General features: G+C 47.9%; 1 protein-coding gene across 1 annotated transcript in view; it reads right to left on the bottom strand.

Annotated features, from left to right (window-relative positions):
• Positions 1-17,696, bottom strand: part of LOC119959306 (integrin beta-2-like) — a 121,150-nt gene that overhangs the window by 10,089 nt on the left and 93,365 nt on the right. The window contains exons 13-15 of the mRNA XM_038787615.1: positions 16,110-16,332; positions 8,205-8,413; positions 5,224-5,390 (exon numbers count right to left, since the gene is read on the bottom strand). Coding sequence (XP_038643543.1) covers positions 5,224-5,390; positions 8,205-8,413; positions 16,110-16,332 — 599 coding nt within the window. The remainder of the gene's footprint in view (positions 1-5,223; positions 5,391-8,204; positions 8,414-16,109; positions 16,333-17,696) is intronic.

Here is a 17,696-nt window from a genome sequence, read left to right as displayed (position 1 = left end):
GATCACTGTGAAGACACTGGGAGAGTGAAGCAGATCAGCATCACTGTGAAGACACTGGGAGGAGAGTGAAGCAGATCAGGATCACTGTGAAGACACTGGGAGGAGAGTGAAGCAGATCAGCATCACTGTGAAGACACTGGGAGGAGAGTGAAGCAGATCAGGATCACTGTGAAGAGAGTGAGGGGAGAGTGAAGCAGAGCAGGATCACGGTGAAGACACTGGGAGGAGTGTGAAGCCAATTGTAGCCAATGGTAGCCAATTGTGATCTCTATCCTTCAGCTGGGATATCTCATGCCTCAATGCCTTAGGACAGAAATGACAGAGGTGGTTGAATAGCAGGTGGTAGGAACGAGTGACATCAGCGACGTTGATAGAATGGAGGAATTGGGGTTATGCCATTCAGGGCAGAGAACGTTCAGAGGAAACTTCAATGTGGTGTTCCAAATCATGCATATGAACATGCCTACATTTTACAGTGTTTTTTGGAGTGTGGAGAGGGTCGAGCTTCCTCTTTGGGAAGACCATGGTCAAGGCATCCCCATTCAGTCTTCTTGCAGAATTGAATGTGTCACTTTCAAAGTCAATACAACTACCTTGAAACAAGGGAAACAAGGCTATGTCTGAAGGCACGCAGGTTGAATTCCCACTCAGGGAATGATGAGTTCTTCGGGGTGACAGTGGAACAGTGGTGATGTCACGAGACAGGAATCCAGAGGCACACGCTGAGGCCCTGGAGAAAAGGGTTCAAATCCCAGCAGGGCAGCTGGTGGAATGTAAAAAAAAAAGGAGAGTGAGGCAGATCAGATTCACTGTGAAGACACTGGCAAGAGTGTAGACCAGATCAAGATCACTGTAAAGAGACTGGGAGGAGAGTGAAGCAGATCAGGATCACTGTGAAGAGACTGGGAGGGGTGTGATGCTGGTCAGGATCACTGTGAAGACACTGAGAGGAGAGTGAAGCTGATCAGGATCACTGTGAAGACACTAGGAGGAGAGTGAAGCAGATCAGGATCACTGTGAAGAGACTGGGAGGAGAGTGAAACAGATCAGGATCACTGTGAAGACACTGGGAGGAGAGTGAAACAGATCAAGATCACTGTGAAGAGACTGGGAGGAGAGTGAAACAGATCAGGATCACTGTGAAGACACTGGGAGGAGAGTGAAGAAGATCAGGATCACTGTGAAGACACTGGGAGGAGAGTGAAGCAGATCAGGATCACTGTGAAGAGACTGGGAAGAGAGTGAAGCAGATCAGGATCACTGTGAAGACACTGGGAGGAGAGTGAAGCAGATCAGCATCACTGTGAAGACACTGGGAGGAGAGTGAAGCTGATCAGGATCACTGTGAGGAGACTGGGAGGAGAGTGAAGCAGATCAGGATCACTGTGAAGACACTGGGAGGAGAGTGAAGAAGATCAGGATCACTGTGAAGAGACTGGGAGGAGAGTGAAGCAGATCAGGATCACTGTGAAGACACTGGGAGGAGAGTGAAGCAGATCAGGATCACTGTGAAGACACTGGGAGGAGAGTGAAACAGATCAGGATCACTGTGAAGACACTGGGAGGAGAGTGAAGAAGATCAGGATCGCTGTGAAGAGACTGGGAGGAGTGTGATGCAGATCAGGATCACTGTGAAGACACTGGGAGGAGAGTGAAACAGATCAGGATCACTGTGAAGACACTGGGAGGAGAGTGAAGCAGATCAGGATCACTGTGAAGACACTCGGAGGAGAGTGAAGCAGATCAGGATCACTGTGAAGAGACTGGGAGGAGTGTGAAGCAGATCAGGATCACTGTGAAGACACTGGGAGGAGAGTGAAACAGATCAGGATCACTGTGAAGACACTGGGAGGAGAATGAAGCAGATCAGGATCACTGTGAAGACACTGGGAGGGGTGTGATGCTGGTCAGGATCGCTGTGAAGACACCGGGAGGAGAGTGAAGCAGATCAGGATCACTGTGAAGACACTAGGAGGAGAGTGAAGCAGATCAGGATCACTGTGAAGAGACTGGGAGGAGAGTGAAGCAGATCAGGATCACTGTGAAGAGAGTGAGGGGAGAGTGAAGCAGATCAGGATCACTGTGAAGAGACTGGGAGGAGAGTGAAGCAGATCAGGATCACTGTGAAGACACTAGGAGGAGAGTGAAGCAGATCAGGATCACTGTGAAGAGACTGGGAGGAGAGTGAAGCAGATCAGGATCACTGTGAAGAGACTGGGAGGAGTGTGAAGCGGATCAGGATCACTGTGAAGAGAGTGAGGGGAGAGTGAAGCAGATCAGGATCACTGTGAAGCCACTTGGAGGAGAGTGAAGCAGATCAGGATCACTGTGAACACACTGGGAGGAGAGTGAAGCAGATCAGGATCACTGTGAAGTGAGTGAGGGGAGAGTGAAGCAGATCAGGATCACTGTGAAGCCACTGGGAGGAGAGTGAAGCAGATCAGGATCACTGTGAGGAGACTGGGAGGAGAGTGAAGCAGATCAGGATCACTGTGAAGAGACTGAGAGGAGAGTGAAGCCGATCAGGATCACTGTGAAGACACTGGGAGGAGTGTGTTGCAGGTCAGGATCACTGTGAAGAGACTGGGAGGAGAGTGAAGCAGATCAGCATCACTGTGAAGACACTGGGAGGAGAGTGAAGCAGATCAGGATCACTGTGAAGACACTGGGAGGAGAGTGAAGCAGATCAGCATCACTGTGAAGACACTGGGAGGAGAGTGAAGCAGATCAGGATCACTGTGAAGAGAGTGAGGGGAGAGTGAAGCAGAGCAGGATCACGGTGAAGACACTGGGAGGAGTGTGAAGCAGATCAGGATCACTGTGAAGACACTGGGAGGAGAGTAAAGCAGATCAGGATCACTGTGAAGAGAGTGAGGGGAGAGTGAAGCAGATCAGGATCACTGTGAAGAGACTGGGAGAGAGTGAAGCAGATAAGGATCACTGTGAAGACACTAGGAGGAGAGTGAAGCAGATCAGGATCACTGTGAAGACACTGGGAGGAGAGTGAAGCAGATCAGGATCACTGTGAAGACACTAGGAGGAGAGTGAAGCAGATCAGGATCACTGTGAAGCCACTGGGAGGAGAGTGAAGCAGATCAGGATCACTGTGAAGACACTGGGAGGAGAGTGAAGAAGATCACGATCGCTGTGAAGAGACTGGGAGGAGAGTGAAGCAGATCAGGATCACTGTGAAGAGACTGGGAGGAGAGTGAAGCAGATCAGGATCACTGTGAAGACACTGGGAGGAGAGTGAAGAAGATCACGATCGCTGTGAAGAGACTGGGAGGAGTGTGAAGCAGATCAGGATCACTGTGAAGACACTGGGAGGAGAGTGAAACAGATCAGGATCACTGTGAAGACACTGGGAGGAGAATGAAGCAGATCAGGATCACTGCGAAGGCACTGGGAGGAGAGTGAAGCAGATCAGGATCACTGTGAAGACACTGGGAGGAGAGTGAAGCAGATCAGGATCGATGTGAAGACACTGGGAGGAGAGTGAAGCAGTTCAGGATCACTGTGAAGAGACTGGGAGGAGAGTGAAGCAGATCAGGATCACTGTGAAGACGCTGGGAGGAGAGTGAAGCAGATCAGGATCACTGTTAAGAGACTGGGAGGAGAGTGAAGCAGATCAGCATCACTGTGAAGACACCGGGAGGAGAGTGAAGCAGATCAGCATCACTGTGAAGACACTGGGAGGAGAGTGAAGCAGATCAGGATCACTGTTAAGAGACTGGGAGGAGAGTGAAGCAGATCAGCATCACTGTGAAGACACCGGGAGGAGAGTGAAGCAGATCAGCATCACTGTGAAGACACTGGGAGGAGAGTGAAGCAGATCAGCATCACTGTGAAGACACCGGGAGGAGAGTGAAGCAGATCAGGATCACTGTGAAGACAATGGGAGGAGAGTTAAGCAGATGAAGCATTTAAGTAGAGTTAAGAAGATTAAGCAGTGGATACAAACCCAGGTTGGTACGTTGCCTCCCTGGTTCCAGGGTGAAGGATGTCACCAAGCAGCTGCAGAGCATTCTGTGGGGTGGGCGAATAGCTAGTTGGCTGTGGCCCACATTAGCACCTGTGACACAGGCAGAAAGAGGAATGTGGGCCTGCGGTTAGCCTTATGAGAGCTTGGTCAGAATTTAGCAAGCAGGATCTCAAAAGTAGCAATCTTCTGATTACACTTGGTGCCGACTGCAACTGAGTATATAAGCCGCAGGATGGAGCAGATAAATGCATTGCTGGTAAGGCGGTACAGGAGGAAGGGGTTTAGATTCAGTGAGTCAATAGGAGTCAATTCTGGGAGAGGTGGAACCTCTTCCAGGCCTGATGGGCAGCAGCTAAACTGAGGCCGGCTAATTTCATTGTGGGATCATTTGCAAATGCTACTGGGGAATGCTAAAACTAACTTGGGTGTGGGAACCAGGAAGTAATACCATCGTGGGAGACTACGGTGCAGAGAATATTGACACAGATAGATTGTATTTGATTGCAGGTTGGTGGATTGGTGATGCTAAATTGCCCCTCCATTGGAAAACAAAGTACAGAGTGCTCTAAAAGTATAGAGTGCTCTAAATTTATATAAAAAAAAAGTTGTGCAACTACACACAGACGCAAAATGGCTGTTCTGATATATTTCGGTGTCACTTGGAATGGAAATACCCAATTTTTAAAAATGTGTTGCAAAAAAAAGTGTTACATACAAATATAACACTTTTTAAAATTCTTTCATGAGATGTGGGTATCGCTGGAAAAGCCAACATTTGTTTCTCATCCCTAATTGTATATGAACTGAATATTTCAGAGTGCAGTTAAAAGTCAACCACATTGTTGTGTGTCTGGAGCCGCATGTAGGCCAGACCAGGTAAGGACGGCAGATTTCCTTCCCTAAAGTACACTAGTGAACCAAATGGGTTTTTACGACAATCGACAATGGCTTCATGGTCATCAATAGACTTTTAATTCCAGATTTTTATTGAATTTAGGGCAGCACTTTAAATTCCACCATCTGCCCTGGCGGGATTTGAACCCAGGTCCCTGACGCATTACCCCAGGTCTCTGGATTACGAGTCCAGCGACAACACCACCACCCATCAGATCGGTGCGAAAATATTTAAAATACAAAAGTACTGTTTACATAGGATTATTTCAATGGGCGCTCATGATTGAAAACCAGTTTCAACTTTGTAGAAGGCTTGTTATAAAGGGCAACTGAAGATTTCTACATACGTCATTCCACTTGGATTTTGCTCTCTCCTTTTCAAATTTCTTGTACTCCCTTCGGTCATAGAGTTCAGTCACCAGTTTCCAGATCAGAAGAATGAGGAGTCCAATTAGAAGCACACCGACAACTCCTCCAGCAACAATTGCAATGATATTTGGAGGCTGAGGACATTCTGAAATTACGAAATGAAAACAGAAAGTCAGAGGAGTAAGTCAAATCTTTGGATAGTCCTTGTGCGTCTGCCAATGGAATCAATGACTGGCCACAAAGCTCAGTGCAATTCCTCCAGCAGCGAGCTTGTCCCAGCATCTTACCAGAAGTGAGCATCTCATAGCTGCTCTAGTATCCAGTGCTATTTTCATAAGCACATTCTTTTTAGCCTCTGGCTGATGTCACCATTGATTTGATATCTTCCATGTCTGGACATTGGGCTGAGTTTTACATGCCCCTGGCATGCACTGTTTACATAGGATTATTTCAATGGAAGCTCATGACTGAAAACCAGTTTCAACATTGTAGAAGTTTTGTCATAAAGGGCAATAGAACATTTGCCAGGGGCGGGTGGGGGCATGCACAATGGGTTAGGGTCTCATCCCACCACCTTCCCACCCACCCTGGAGCTCGCCTCCATAATATGGGGCAGGTACGGGTGCCGAAGTTGGCAACCCACACGCCATATTAAAATGATCGATTAAAGGTCAAGTAGTCTTATTATCAAACATATTGGGCGCGATTCTCCGCAAATGCGGAGAGTCGTGAAGGCTGCCGTGAAACCGACCGTGTTTCCCGGCAGCCTCCGCGCCCCCTCCCGGGACCCGATTCTGCTTCCCCGGTTGGGGCTAGCAGCGGGGCCCCGTGAACCTCGGCATCGCAGGCTTAGCGAAATTCGCCAAAGTTAACGGCGGCTGACGCGCACGATGACGTCAGCCGCGCATGCGCGGATTGGACGGCTCCAACCCGCGCATGCGCGGATGACGTCATCATGCATATACGTGAAACCCGTGCATGCGCGGGCCGGTATGCCCCTCAGCCGCCCCGCGGACTGATCCAGCGGGGCGGCGGAGGAACAAAGTGTGCGCAGCCGTGGTGCGGCCGTGCCAATCGGTGCCATGGTTACCCAGAACGGCACTTTGCGGCCGTTTTCACGAACAGTGAGAGCAGGTGTGTTGCCGTTCATGAAAACGGCCGTAAAGGCCTGGGAAATCGGCCCATCGGCTAGGGGAGAATCGCTGCTCGCCGTAAAAAAACGGCGAGCAGCAATTCGTGTCGGGGGGCGGGCGTGGGGAGAATAGCGGGAGGTCGGGAAAAATGTCGGGAAGGCCCTCCCGCTATTCTCCGACCCGTCGTGGGGGGCGGAGAATCACGCCCAAGCCCCTAAAGGTAGATGGCCTGCGCGATAGTGCATTTGGTGTGGGCAAGCGGGACAGCAGCAGAATGGCTAGTTTTTAAACCTGAAATGCTTAAAGGATTGGGGGGGGGGTCACTCTTTGGGGGATTTCCCTTGTTGATTGCAGGGTATATCTCCTTAGATTGAACACCCACTTTGTTCCAACCCACTCCTTCCCCTTATACCCACCATGTCTCTTATGCTCCCAAACTCTCATGTCCCAAGACTCTGGGCACACCTTCCCCTAGTCAGGGTATCCTAGATATTGGGCTCCAATCCTCACCAGGAACTGATGCTCCAATAAGGGTGCACATGTCCCACTCAGCCTGGTTAATGAGCCCCACTGTTCTTTACTACCGTAGGGCTGGTTGGCGTGCTGTTGGTTGGCTTCACGCTATGGTGGTTTCCAGCAAGGGGGGGCATCTGTCCTCCCTCTCAATGCCCCCCCTTCCTCTTCCTCCTCCCCCTCCACCCCCAGCAGTTATTCAGTCTGTAATGAGTGATGTTGACTCCCTTTTATTTTAATACCATGTTCTTGTCAAGGCATAGCAAGTCATGGTGCGTCACTCTGTAGCACCGTGGGAAGGGCGGGAAAGTCCTGCTCGATGAGGGCGACAGGAGACAGTTTCAGTAGTTTTAGCCTTGTACTGATGAACACAGCATTGGTTCTGTTTTCAATGTGAAGCAGGCGGAGGTTTGCATGCAATGGTTGCAAAGTTGGGTAGAGCATGGGTTTATCCTGGAGTACTCAAACACACCCAAATATGTTGCAGTTGTCTTCCACTGCTGGTGTTAGCTTTTTGCTCATCAGAGGTTTGAAGAGCAAGAGAGCTAATTCGTCTCAATAAGCCGAGCATAACTTGATGGAAACAAGTTGAATTACTCACTAGAGTTGAACCTATTAATGAGCACATTAACAACAAAATAGCTCTGCAGTCAACAGGTTTGTCTTAACTTGCTTCCTGAAACTAAGCAACTAAGTATTCCAAATACCACTTAATTTAAAAAAAATACATTTAGAGTATCCAATTCATTTTTTCTAATTAAGGGACAATTTAGCTTGGCCAATCCACCTCGCCTGCACATCTTTGGGTTGTGGGGGCGAAACACACGCAGACACGGGGAGAATGTGCAAACTCCACACGGACAGTGACCCAGAGCCGGGATCAAACCTGGGACCTCGGCCCCGTGAGGCAGCAGGGCTAGCCCACTGCCCCACCGTGCTGCCCTCCAAATACCACTTATGTATAAAGTTAATGACCAGGTTTTATTTGCTCATATTGGTGCAGTGTCCTTGAAGAGAGAAACCTTTTTGTTAGGACCAAGCTGAAAATCTTCAGCTCAGCTTAGAGCCCTGGAAGTAATTCCCTTTTCCAGGCATAGCTTGTCCCAGAATAGTAATCTATCGTTATCATGTCTTCCACATCACTATCTTTACTGAGCTGCTGGAGGTAAAGGTTTCCTCAAGGGCCATTAAAGTTGCATTCTTTGGTTTAAAAAAGGACAGAAAATGCAGAGCTGTCACCTTGATGCTAAATTGAGCGTGTGCGCAGGCCATTGTTGCAGTCTGCTTACATAAGGGAAGACATTTATACAAACCTGTTGTCTTCTTGATGGTCACATCATACTGTGAAACCCCATCTAACTCCTTCATTGAGAAACTCATCCAGCATTTCTTGGAGTCTTTCTCTTTACACACATTTTGGTCCTTCAGTTCGTCCACTAAAGTGTGCCGTATATTCTTACAGGATTCAGTGCAGTTCTTCTCGTACAGACCACTTGAGAATCCAAGACACTCAATACAATGTCTGCGGTAAATAAGTAGAGAAATGCAAAGGTCAAAAACTGCACTCCAAACACTGCTTCACCCATTCCTCCATTCCAACCTAAGATAGGTCATGGACCTGTGCCCACTCGCTACTTCTAAAGCGTTTCAAAATATTCAAACCCTATCAGCCTTACGAGCTTCATTATATTAACTTAGAATTCCGTAACAGCAAGACCTAGAAAGGGCAGGAGAAGATATAGAACAGTTAAGTATTTCATGAGTGAACTAAGACATTCAAATCTAACTCTCAGCCTCCGAAACAAGCAGTTTCCTGCCTTCATTTCCCACACTGTCCTTCCAGGAGGAAACAGTTAACTTTGGGGGAATGGATCTCTCACAACAAGATGCTGTTGGCTCAATTCTAGAGACGTAGCCTCCTGTACTCCACCTTCAAAGCTCTGCTGGCCCCCCTCTCCTAACTGTTATGGGTCCAGACCAGGAACCCAATTTTGGTTAAGATCCCAGATTAGAACCTAACTATTTGCATTTGGTAAAACTGCAAGGAAATGCTACTGCACCACAGGAGTGATAATACTGACCAGGAGACAGCTTTTATATTAATGCAAACTTAAATTAGCACATTAACAACAAAGAGGTTGTTTTGCAGTTAACAGGTAACATCGTAACTTGCTTCCTGAAACCTGCCTCTACATTCCAACTAAGCAACCCATATATTTCAAATACCACTTATGTACAATGTTAATGACCAGGTTTTATTTGCTTATATTGGTGCAGTGTCCTTGAAGAAAGAAACCTTCTTTTAGGGCCAAGCGGAAAACCTTCAGCTCAGCTTAGAGCCCTAGTGGTAACTCCCTTTGTCCAGGCATATTGCCCCCCCCCCCCATTTGTTACACCAGCTGCACTCAAAGCACACGGCATTCTTTTGTCTCTTGTTACAAGATGCGCCTTGATTTGTCGAGCCAGGCTCAAACTGTTACAACATTACATTAGCTTTCTATCTGCAAATAAGTAAAATGGCTTTTAATATCTTTAGCAATATACTACCCCGGCAAATATCACCGATTACTTCACTTTTAATCACAGATCTAGCAGACATACTGTCTGCTTCCTAGGTTTTCATATTTTTTCTGGAGAAATATAAAGTATGACAATTTTCTTATATTCATCACATAACACATACCAATATCTATTCATCTATCACCCTGTACTTACTTAACTACATTAGCTCCCAGCCCAGCCTTGCCTCAATTTAAAAATTCTTATCCTTGTTTTCAAGTCATTCCATGATCTCACCCCTTAGCTCCGTGAATTCCTGCAGCTCCGAAACCCTCAAATATCTCTGAACTGTTCCAATTCTGGTCTCTCGCACGCCTCCGATTTTGAATGTTGGCCCACTTGACAGTTGTGTTGTGCCATCAGCTGCCCAGATCCCAAGTTCTGGAATTCCCTACCTAAACCTCTTTTCCTCGCTGGCTTCTTCACCTTGAAGACGCTCTTTAAAACCTACCTCATTGACCAAACATTTGGCCACCCATCCTAATATCCCTTCAAACACAAAAACATAAAAATAGGAGCAGGGCTAGACCATTCCGCCCCTCGGACCTGCTCCACCAGTCAGTGAGATCATGGCCTATCTTTTTTTAAAATAGATTTAGAGTATCCAATTGCTTTTTTTCCAATTAAGGGGCAATTTAGTGTGGCCAATCCACCTACCCTGCACATCTTTGGGTTATGGGGGTGAAACCCACACAAACATGGGGAGAATGTGCAAACTCCACATGGACAGTAACCCGGAGCCGGGATTGAACCCGGGTCCTCAGCACTGTGAAGCAGCAGTGCTAACCACTATGCCACACTGCCACCCCCAAGATCTTGGCCTATCTTACTGTGGTCTTTATTTCATTTTCCTGTATATTCAAAGACCCAATCTTCACTGCTCTCTGAGAAGAGAATTCCAAAGATTAACGACACTCTGAAAGAAGAAATTCATCCTCATGTCCATCTTAAATAGGATACGTCTTTCTTTGAAACTATGACTCCCCCAGTTCTAGATTCCCCACAAGAGGAAAACATCCTCTCAGCATCTACCCTGTCAAGCCACCTCAGTATCTCAGATGTTGCAATAAAATCACCTCTCATTAATTAAATTCCAATGAATACAGGTTAGCCTTTCCTCACAAGGGATTCCCCTTCATCCAAGGAATCAGCCTGGTGAACTCCTCTGAATTGCCTCCAATGCAAGTACATCTTTTCTTCAATAAGAATTGGTTGACACTGTGGCTAGCACTGCTGCCTCACAGCGCCAGAAACCCAGGTTCAATTTCAGCCTTGGGTGACTGACTGTCTGTGTGGTGTTCGCACTTTCGCCCCGTGACAGTGTGGGTTTCCTCCGGGTGCTCCAGTTTCCTCCCACAGTCAAATAATATGCAGGTTTGGTGAATTGGCCATGCTAAATTGCCTCTCAGTGTCCAAAGGTGTGCAGATTTGGTGGGGTTAGGGGTTATGGGGATATGGTGGGGTAGTGGGCCTAGGTAGGGTGCTCTGTCAGAGCTGAATTGCCTCTTTCTGTACTGTAGCAATTCTATGGTTCTAAGGAGAACAAAATCGTACACAGTACTCCAGATGTGGTTTCACAACGCTCTGTACAGTTATAGCAAGACTTCTCTGCTTTTATACTCTATTACCTTTGCCCTAAACGGCATTATTCCATTTGCCAACCTAATTACTGACTGTACCTGCATTTTAGCTTGTTGGTGATTTCTGTCTGAGGATACCCGTGTCCTCATCCTTGCACAAGAGGAGGTCCCATTTACCCTACGCAATGCCTCACCCCATACTCCCCAATTGATCTTCCCTCCCAACTCCGCTTCCTTGACCTTCACCACCCACTTGCCTCCCTGGTCCCCAGCCACTGGTATATATCCCCAATTCTTCCGTCCCCTTTCACATCTGGGAACAGCAGTCGCTCCAGCAGGGGTATCCAGGCAACCTAGGGAACCCCTTCCTGACCATTCGTGCAAAATTCCTAACCTGCAGATACCTGAATTCACTCCTTCTCGGCAGCTCTATCCTCCCCCTTAGCTCCTCCAGATTCTCGCACAGCGGCGTTAGCACCGACATCTCTTCCACCCTAAAATGCCTCCTCAACTAATTCCATATCTTCACTGTGGACTGCATCACTGGGCTCCTTGAATACCTACTTGGAGCCAGTGGCAATGCTGCCATCACCATAGCCCTCAAACTAGACCTCTTAAAAGATTCCTCCTCTAGCATTGTGGGTAGCACAATTGCTTCACAGCTCCAGGGTCCCAGGTTCGATTCCGGCTTGGGTCACTGTCTGTGTCGAGTCTGCACACCCTCCCCGTGTGTGCGTGGATTTCCTCCGGGTGCTCCGGTTTCCTCCCACAGTCCAAAGATGTGCAGGTTAGGTGGATTGGCCATGATAAATTGCCCTTAGTGTCCAAAATTGCCCTTAGTGTTGGGTGGGGTTGCTGGGTTATGGGGATAAGGTGGAGGTGTTGACCTTGGGTAGGGTGCTCTTTCCAAGAGCCGGTGCAGACTCGATGGGCCGAATGGCCTCCTTCTGCACTGTAAATTCTATGATATCTATCCCTTCTCCTTCCCACCACCGCCGTACCTTGTTCACATTCGCCACCCAATAATAATGAAGCAAGTTCGCAAATGCCAACCCCTCCTGCTGCCTCTGTAGGGTCCTCCCCACCCTCGGCACCTTCCCCGCCCATGCAACGTCTGAAATGATCGTGTCCACTTTCCGAAAAAAGGCCTTTGGTACAAAGATCGGGAGAGCTTGAAAGATAAACAAGAACCTTGGCAGAATATTAATTCTCACCATTTGGACCTTCATTGCTAGGGTTAAGTGCAGTGTCTCCCACCTCTTAAGATCCTCCCTAGCCTCCTCCATCAGCTTCGTTAAGTTCCACTATGGAGCCACATCCATTCCCTTGCTATTGAATCCCCAAATACCTAAACTTATCCCTCACTACCGTAAATGGCATCCCCCCCTAAATTAGCCCGCTGTGCCAGCTCATTCACCGGGAATACCTCGCGTTTCCCTACATTCAGTTTGTAATCTGTGAACCCTCCAAACCTCCCCAACAGGCCCATAATCCTTCCCATACTCTCCAACGGATCCGAAACAGACAGCAAGAGGTCATCGGCATAGAATGACACCCGATGCTCCCTTTGTCCTCTCATAGTCCCCCGCCTCTCCACCGCCTCGCTGAGAGCCATCGGCAATGGCTCTACGGCCACCGCAAACAGCAGCGGTGACAGCGGGCACCCCTGCCTCGTACCCCTGTGTAAGTCAAAACTTTGTGAGCTTATATCATCTGTCCTCACCCTCGCCCTTGGTGAACATACAGCAACCGCATCCATACCACAAATCTCGGGCCAAATCTAAACCTTCGCAAAACCTCGAACAAATACCCCCACTCCACCTGATCAAATGCTTTCTCTGCGTCCATGGCCACCACCACCTCTGGTACCAGAGCCCCCGACGGATTCATCACCACATTCAACAGCCGTCTTATATTATCCGCGAGCTGCCTGCCCTTCACAAAGCCTGTTTGATCTTCTGCCACCACCCTCGGGACACAATCCTCCATCCTCCCCGCCAACAACTTAGCCAATACTTTCACATCTGTGTTTAATATGATATGGGCCTATATAAACCACATTCCTCCAGGTCCTTCCCCTTTTCGCAATTAGTGTGATTACTGCCTTCGTCATTGTCTCCGGCAACTCCCCATTCTCCAGCGCTTCATTAAACGCCACCAACAGATGTGGTGCCAGGTCCATTGCAAATTCCTGATAGTATTCCACCGAGTGCCCATCCAGCCCAGGGGCCTTCCCCGACTCCATACTATCCAGCACCCCCCTCAGGCCCAGGGGCTTCTCCAGCGCCTGCCTCTTTGCTTCCTCCTCCTGGGGAAATTCCAGCTCGTCCAGAAACCGTCCCATGTCCCCCTCCTCTCCTCCCGGATCCGCCTCAAAATCCCTGGCAGTATTCCCTAAATGTCTCATTTATCTTCCCTGGCTCTGACACCACATCCCCAGTCCCAGTCTGTATCTTCAATATTTCCCTGGGCTGCAGCCTGCCTCTGCAGCTGGTGCACCAGCATGCGGCTCGCCTTCTCCCCATACTCGTACTGCACCCCTCTTGCCTGACGCAGTTGTCCCACTGCCCTCCCTGTTGTCAGCCTGTCAAACTGCCCCTGCAACTTTTTCCTACTTGCCAATCTCTCCATGGTGGGCACCCTGGAATACTCCCTGTCCATCTCCACTATCTCGCTCACTGGACGGTCACGTTCCTCCCTCCTTTCCCTATCCGCACGAGCCTTAAACAAAATAATTTCCCCAGACCACTGCCTTGTGCTTCCCAAAAAATGCCCGCCGACACCTCCCCTTTCTGATTCAACTCCACATAATCCCTAATCGCAGCCCGCACTTTATCACAAAAATCTCCATCCGCCAACAACCCCGAGTCAAACCTCTACCTCAATCTCTGCGCTCGCCCCATACTGAACCGAATATCCAGCCAGTGGGGTGCATGGTCTGAGATAATTATCCCCGCATACTCTGCCCCCTCCTCCCCAAACAAAATCTCCCGACTCACTACAAAGTAATCAATCCTCGAATACACCTTACAGACGTGTGAAAAGAAGGAATACTCCCTTCCCCCTCACAATTTGCTTTCCCACCAATCTTTGTATCATCAACAAATATGGCTACAATACATTCAGCCCCTTCATCCAATTCATTAATTAAAGATTGTAACTAGTCAAGGTCCCCCAGCACTGATCGTTGTGGCACTCCACTATCTTCAGTTTGCCGACCTGAAAATGATCCATTCATTCACAACCCGGTTTGTTAGCCATTAACTCTGTCCATGTTAATATTTTATGCACAGCACCATGAGCTCTGGTCTTGTATCCTAGCCTTATGTGTGGCACCTTATCAAATGCTTTTTGAAACCAGTGGCTTTTTTCCCTTGCTACTGCTTATCACCATCTAAACTGAATTGACAGCTTGATCTTCTGGACGAAGCTCACCTTTCACGGTATTAATTTCATTCTTTATGAGCAGAGCTACCCGACCTTCTTGTCCTTTCTCCCAATCCTTGTCCATATCAAATGCCCTTGAGTATTCCATTCTGATGTGATTCTCTGAGAAGTACTTTCAGGATGTTTTATTTCATTGAAGATGCCCTTTAATTGAAAGTTTCTTTTGCGGTCAAAACCTTGAAGGTTTTGGAAATTCCCACCCCCCTTTTTTATTCATTCACGGGATGTGGGCATTGCTGGCCAGATCAGCAGCTATTACCCATCCCTAATTTTCCCTTAAGAAGCAGTTTTAGGGTTTGCCATGTGCTGAAACTTGTGCTACAGCCACAGTGAACTGATTACAACTGTTGCCTATTAACCTAGATATGAAACTACAGCAACGTGTTTTCCAAAACAGCATCAAATACATTTTCATTTGGAGTTTGCAAGGCAATGTTAGATTTACGCAGTGGCTGCATTTCCTGACAGCCAAAGTAACAGGAATCCTGACGTTCAGCATTGTCGGATCTCCATTATAATATAGTTACATCTAATTATCAGACCACTGCACCAGATAATCCCCTCTCCGTTACATATCATGTCGTCACGCTCTCCCAAGGCGTGCCCCTACAAGCAGAACCCGCCAGAGGAGTTCACGTGAGTGCACCGCTCATGAGATAGAGGGTCACACCCGGGCACTGGCAGTACCCACGCAATGCCTAGGCACTACATCCTGGCACTACCCCCAGAATTGCCCAAGGTGCTGCCTGGGTAGTGCCTGAGACAGTGTTGGGGGAGGGGAGGGGAGGGGTGGGAGGGGGGTGCCATGAAGGGGTGTGGGTATACCTTGAAGGGAGCTTTTTTGTTGCAGGGGTGGGACTGGTTTGTGGGGGGTGGCGTTGAGTGGCGGGGCTGTTATGTGGGGGTGTTTTTGGGATGGGGCTGTTTGCTTGTGGGGGTTTGTGTTTGGGGTGGAGCTATTTGTGGGTTCTCTGCTGGGGGTATGTGAGTTTGGCGGGTGTTCGGGGATGTGCGTTTGTGGGGGGTTGTTTGAGGTGGGGGCTGTTTGCGTTCTGCCGCTTAATCTTTCAGGTGACACCCTTCATTGTAGGTAGTGTTTGGGGTGGGGCTGTGTGTTTGGGGTGGGCGTTGGGGGTGTTAGGGGAGTGTGTTGGAGTGGCGCTGTTGCGTGGGGGTATTTGCTGGGGTGGGTTCTATTTTTACGCCATCGTTACATCATGGGACTCGCCCCTTCAATTGGCAGAGAAAGCCGTTGTTGGGGCTGGCAGCTCCCACGCCATTTTTGCCACCCTCTGTGCCACTCTGTCGCATAATGGGAAGACAGCGCCCGAACCTTTTCTTTCAAATCTGCAGAATATTTACATCATTTTCACCTTTAGTTTTAACTCTCTGCTATTTGCAAAAGCAGTGGAAACATGCCAACATCAATTCATTCCCCTGTTATGGAATGTAAAGCAAAGTAAATCAAAACTCCTTGCTCTAGGAACGTAGGTTCTGATGAGAATTGGTCATAATTTCAAGGAGCAGCAACGACCAATCTGAATTTTGTTTATCTCCATGTTGTAGGCTCTATTTTTAATCTTAGTCTTTGCTATCTGACGGATAACTGGCAGCTTTCAGAGGGGTACTTACACATAGGTCGGGCATGGAGATCGACAGCCCGGACATTCTTTGCAAAACGGAGGTTGGTATCCTGCATGACATTTACACTCATTACACGTGCATTTTCCTCTCCCACTGCAGGTGGCATTCATGCCTGACTCCACACATTGCCCAATAGCCTCTGCACACTCGCATGCAGTTCCACCAAAGCCTTTGTTGCATTCACATCGTCCACAATCACATTTACCATGACCTGAAGGGTAACACAAGAGAGAAAAATGGAATAATCACCTGTTAAGTGCCATTACATCCTCCTTGATAATTGTATTCTTTTGCAACAATTATACAAATATGCAACATGGGCAGCATGGTGGCACAGTGGTTAGCACTGCTGTATCACAGTGCCAGGGACCCGGGTTCAATTCCAACTTCAGGTGACGGTGTGGAGATTGCACCTTCTCCCCATGTCTGCGTGGGTTTCCTCCGGGTGCTCGTTTCCTCCCACAGTCCAGATGTGCAGGTTAGGTTGATTGGTCATGCTAAATTGCCCCTTAGTGTGAGGCCATTACTGCCTGCCATTAAGGAAGCCAGATATTTTTCATCAAAGAGTTCAAGCAGTCTTGTTAACTTCTGGGTATTAAAATGTTTAATGGACAAGAAGTTGACAATTTGGAAGTTCCACGGACAATTTGCACAGTGGATTGGACATGATAAATTGCCCTTAGTGTCCAAAATTTCCCTTAGTGTTGGGTGGGGTTACTGGGTTATGGGGATAGGGTGGAGGTGTTCTCCTTGGGTAGGGTGCTCTTTCCAAGAGCCGGTGCAGACTCGATGGGCCGAATGGCCTCCTTCTGCACTGTAAATTCTATGAAATGGTGCCATAAAAGTTGAAAGCTCTACCGTGAGATGGTGGAGTGGCCGATAAAGAATACAATAACCTTATTGAGCAAGTCACGGTTTTGTGTGACACTAGTGTTAAATATTGAAGGACAATGCCATGTCCTATTAATAGTTTTCCAATAGTTAGGGAATTTAACCGTGCAGTGGAAAGTATGGGACAAGGAACAGGATTGTTTTGAATTTTGCTATTCTTTGTATACGGCAACCAGATTTAGCCTACTTATGGTAATATATGGAAAGAACAAATGGATTGCTGTCGATAAGGTCCTGGAGAAATGGGTGAGTACCGGATTTGGATCACCAAAAAAAGTCCTGTTGGATAATGGAAGGGGATTTACGAATGGGTAATTTTGGGACATATGAAAATCTGAGTGTCATAGTCATGTATTCTACAGCTGAGAGCAATGGCTTGTGTGAGAGGAATCATGCAATGATAGGTGACATTTTTCATAAGACACTGGCTAATCAACCAGATTACAAATTGTAAATGGTGTTGGCATAAGCAGTGCATGCTAAGAATTCTTTACAAATGGTTGAGGGATATAACTAGTACCAGTTGGTGGATGGAAGAAATCCAAAGTTGCCTTCAGTGCTGTCAGATGCTCCCCCTGCATAAATAAATTTAGACTACCCAATTATTTTTTTCCAATTAAGGGCAATTTAGAGTGGCCAATTCACCTACCCTGCACATCTTTCTGTGTTGTGGGGGTGAGACCC

This window comes from Scyliorhinus canicula, chromosome 2 (assembly GCF_902713615.1).
Source record: "Scyliorhinus canicula chromosome 2, sScyCan1.1, whole genome shotgun sequence".
In the NCBI taxonomy this organism is placed as follows: Eukaryota; Metazoa; Chordata; class Chondrichthyes; order Carcharhiniformes; family Scyliorhinidae; genus Scyliorhinus; species Scyliorhinus canicula.
Note: the sequence above shows the minus strand (reverse complement) of the source record. Positions and strands in the feature narration are given on the sequence as shown.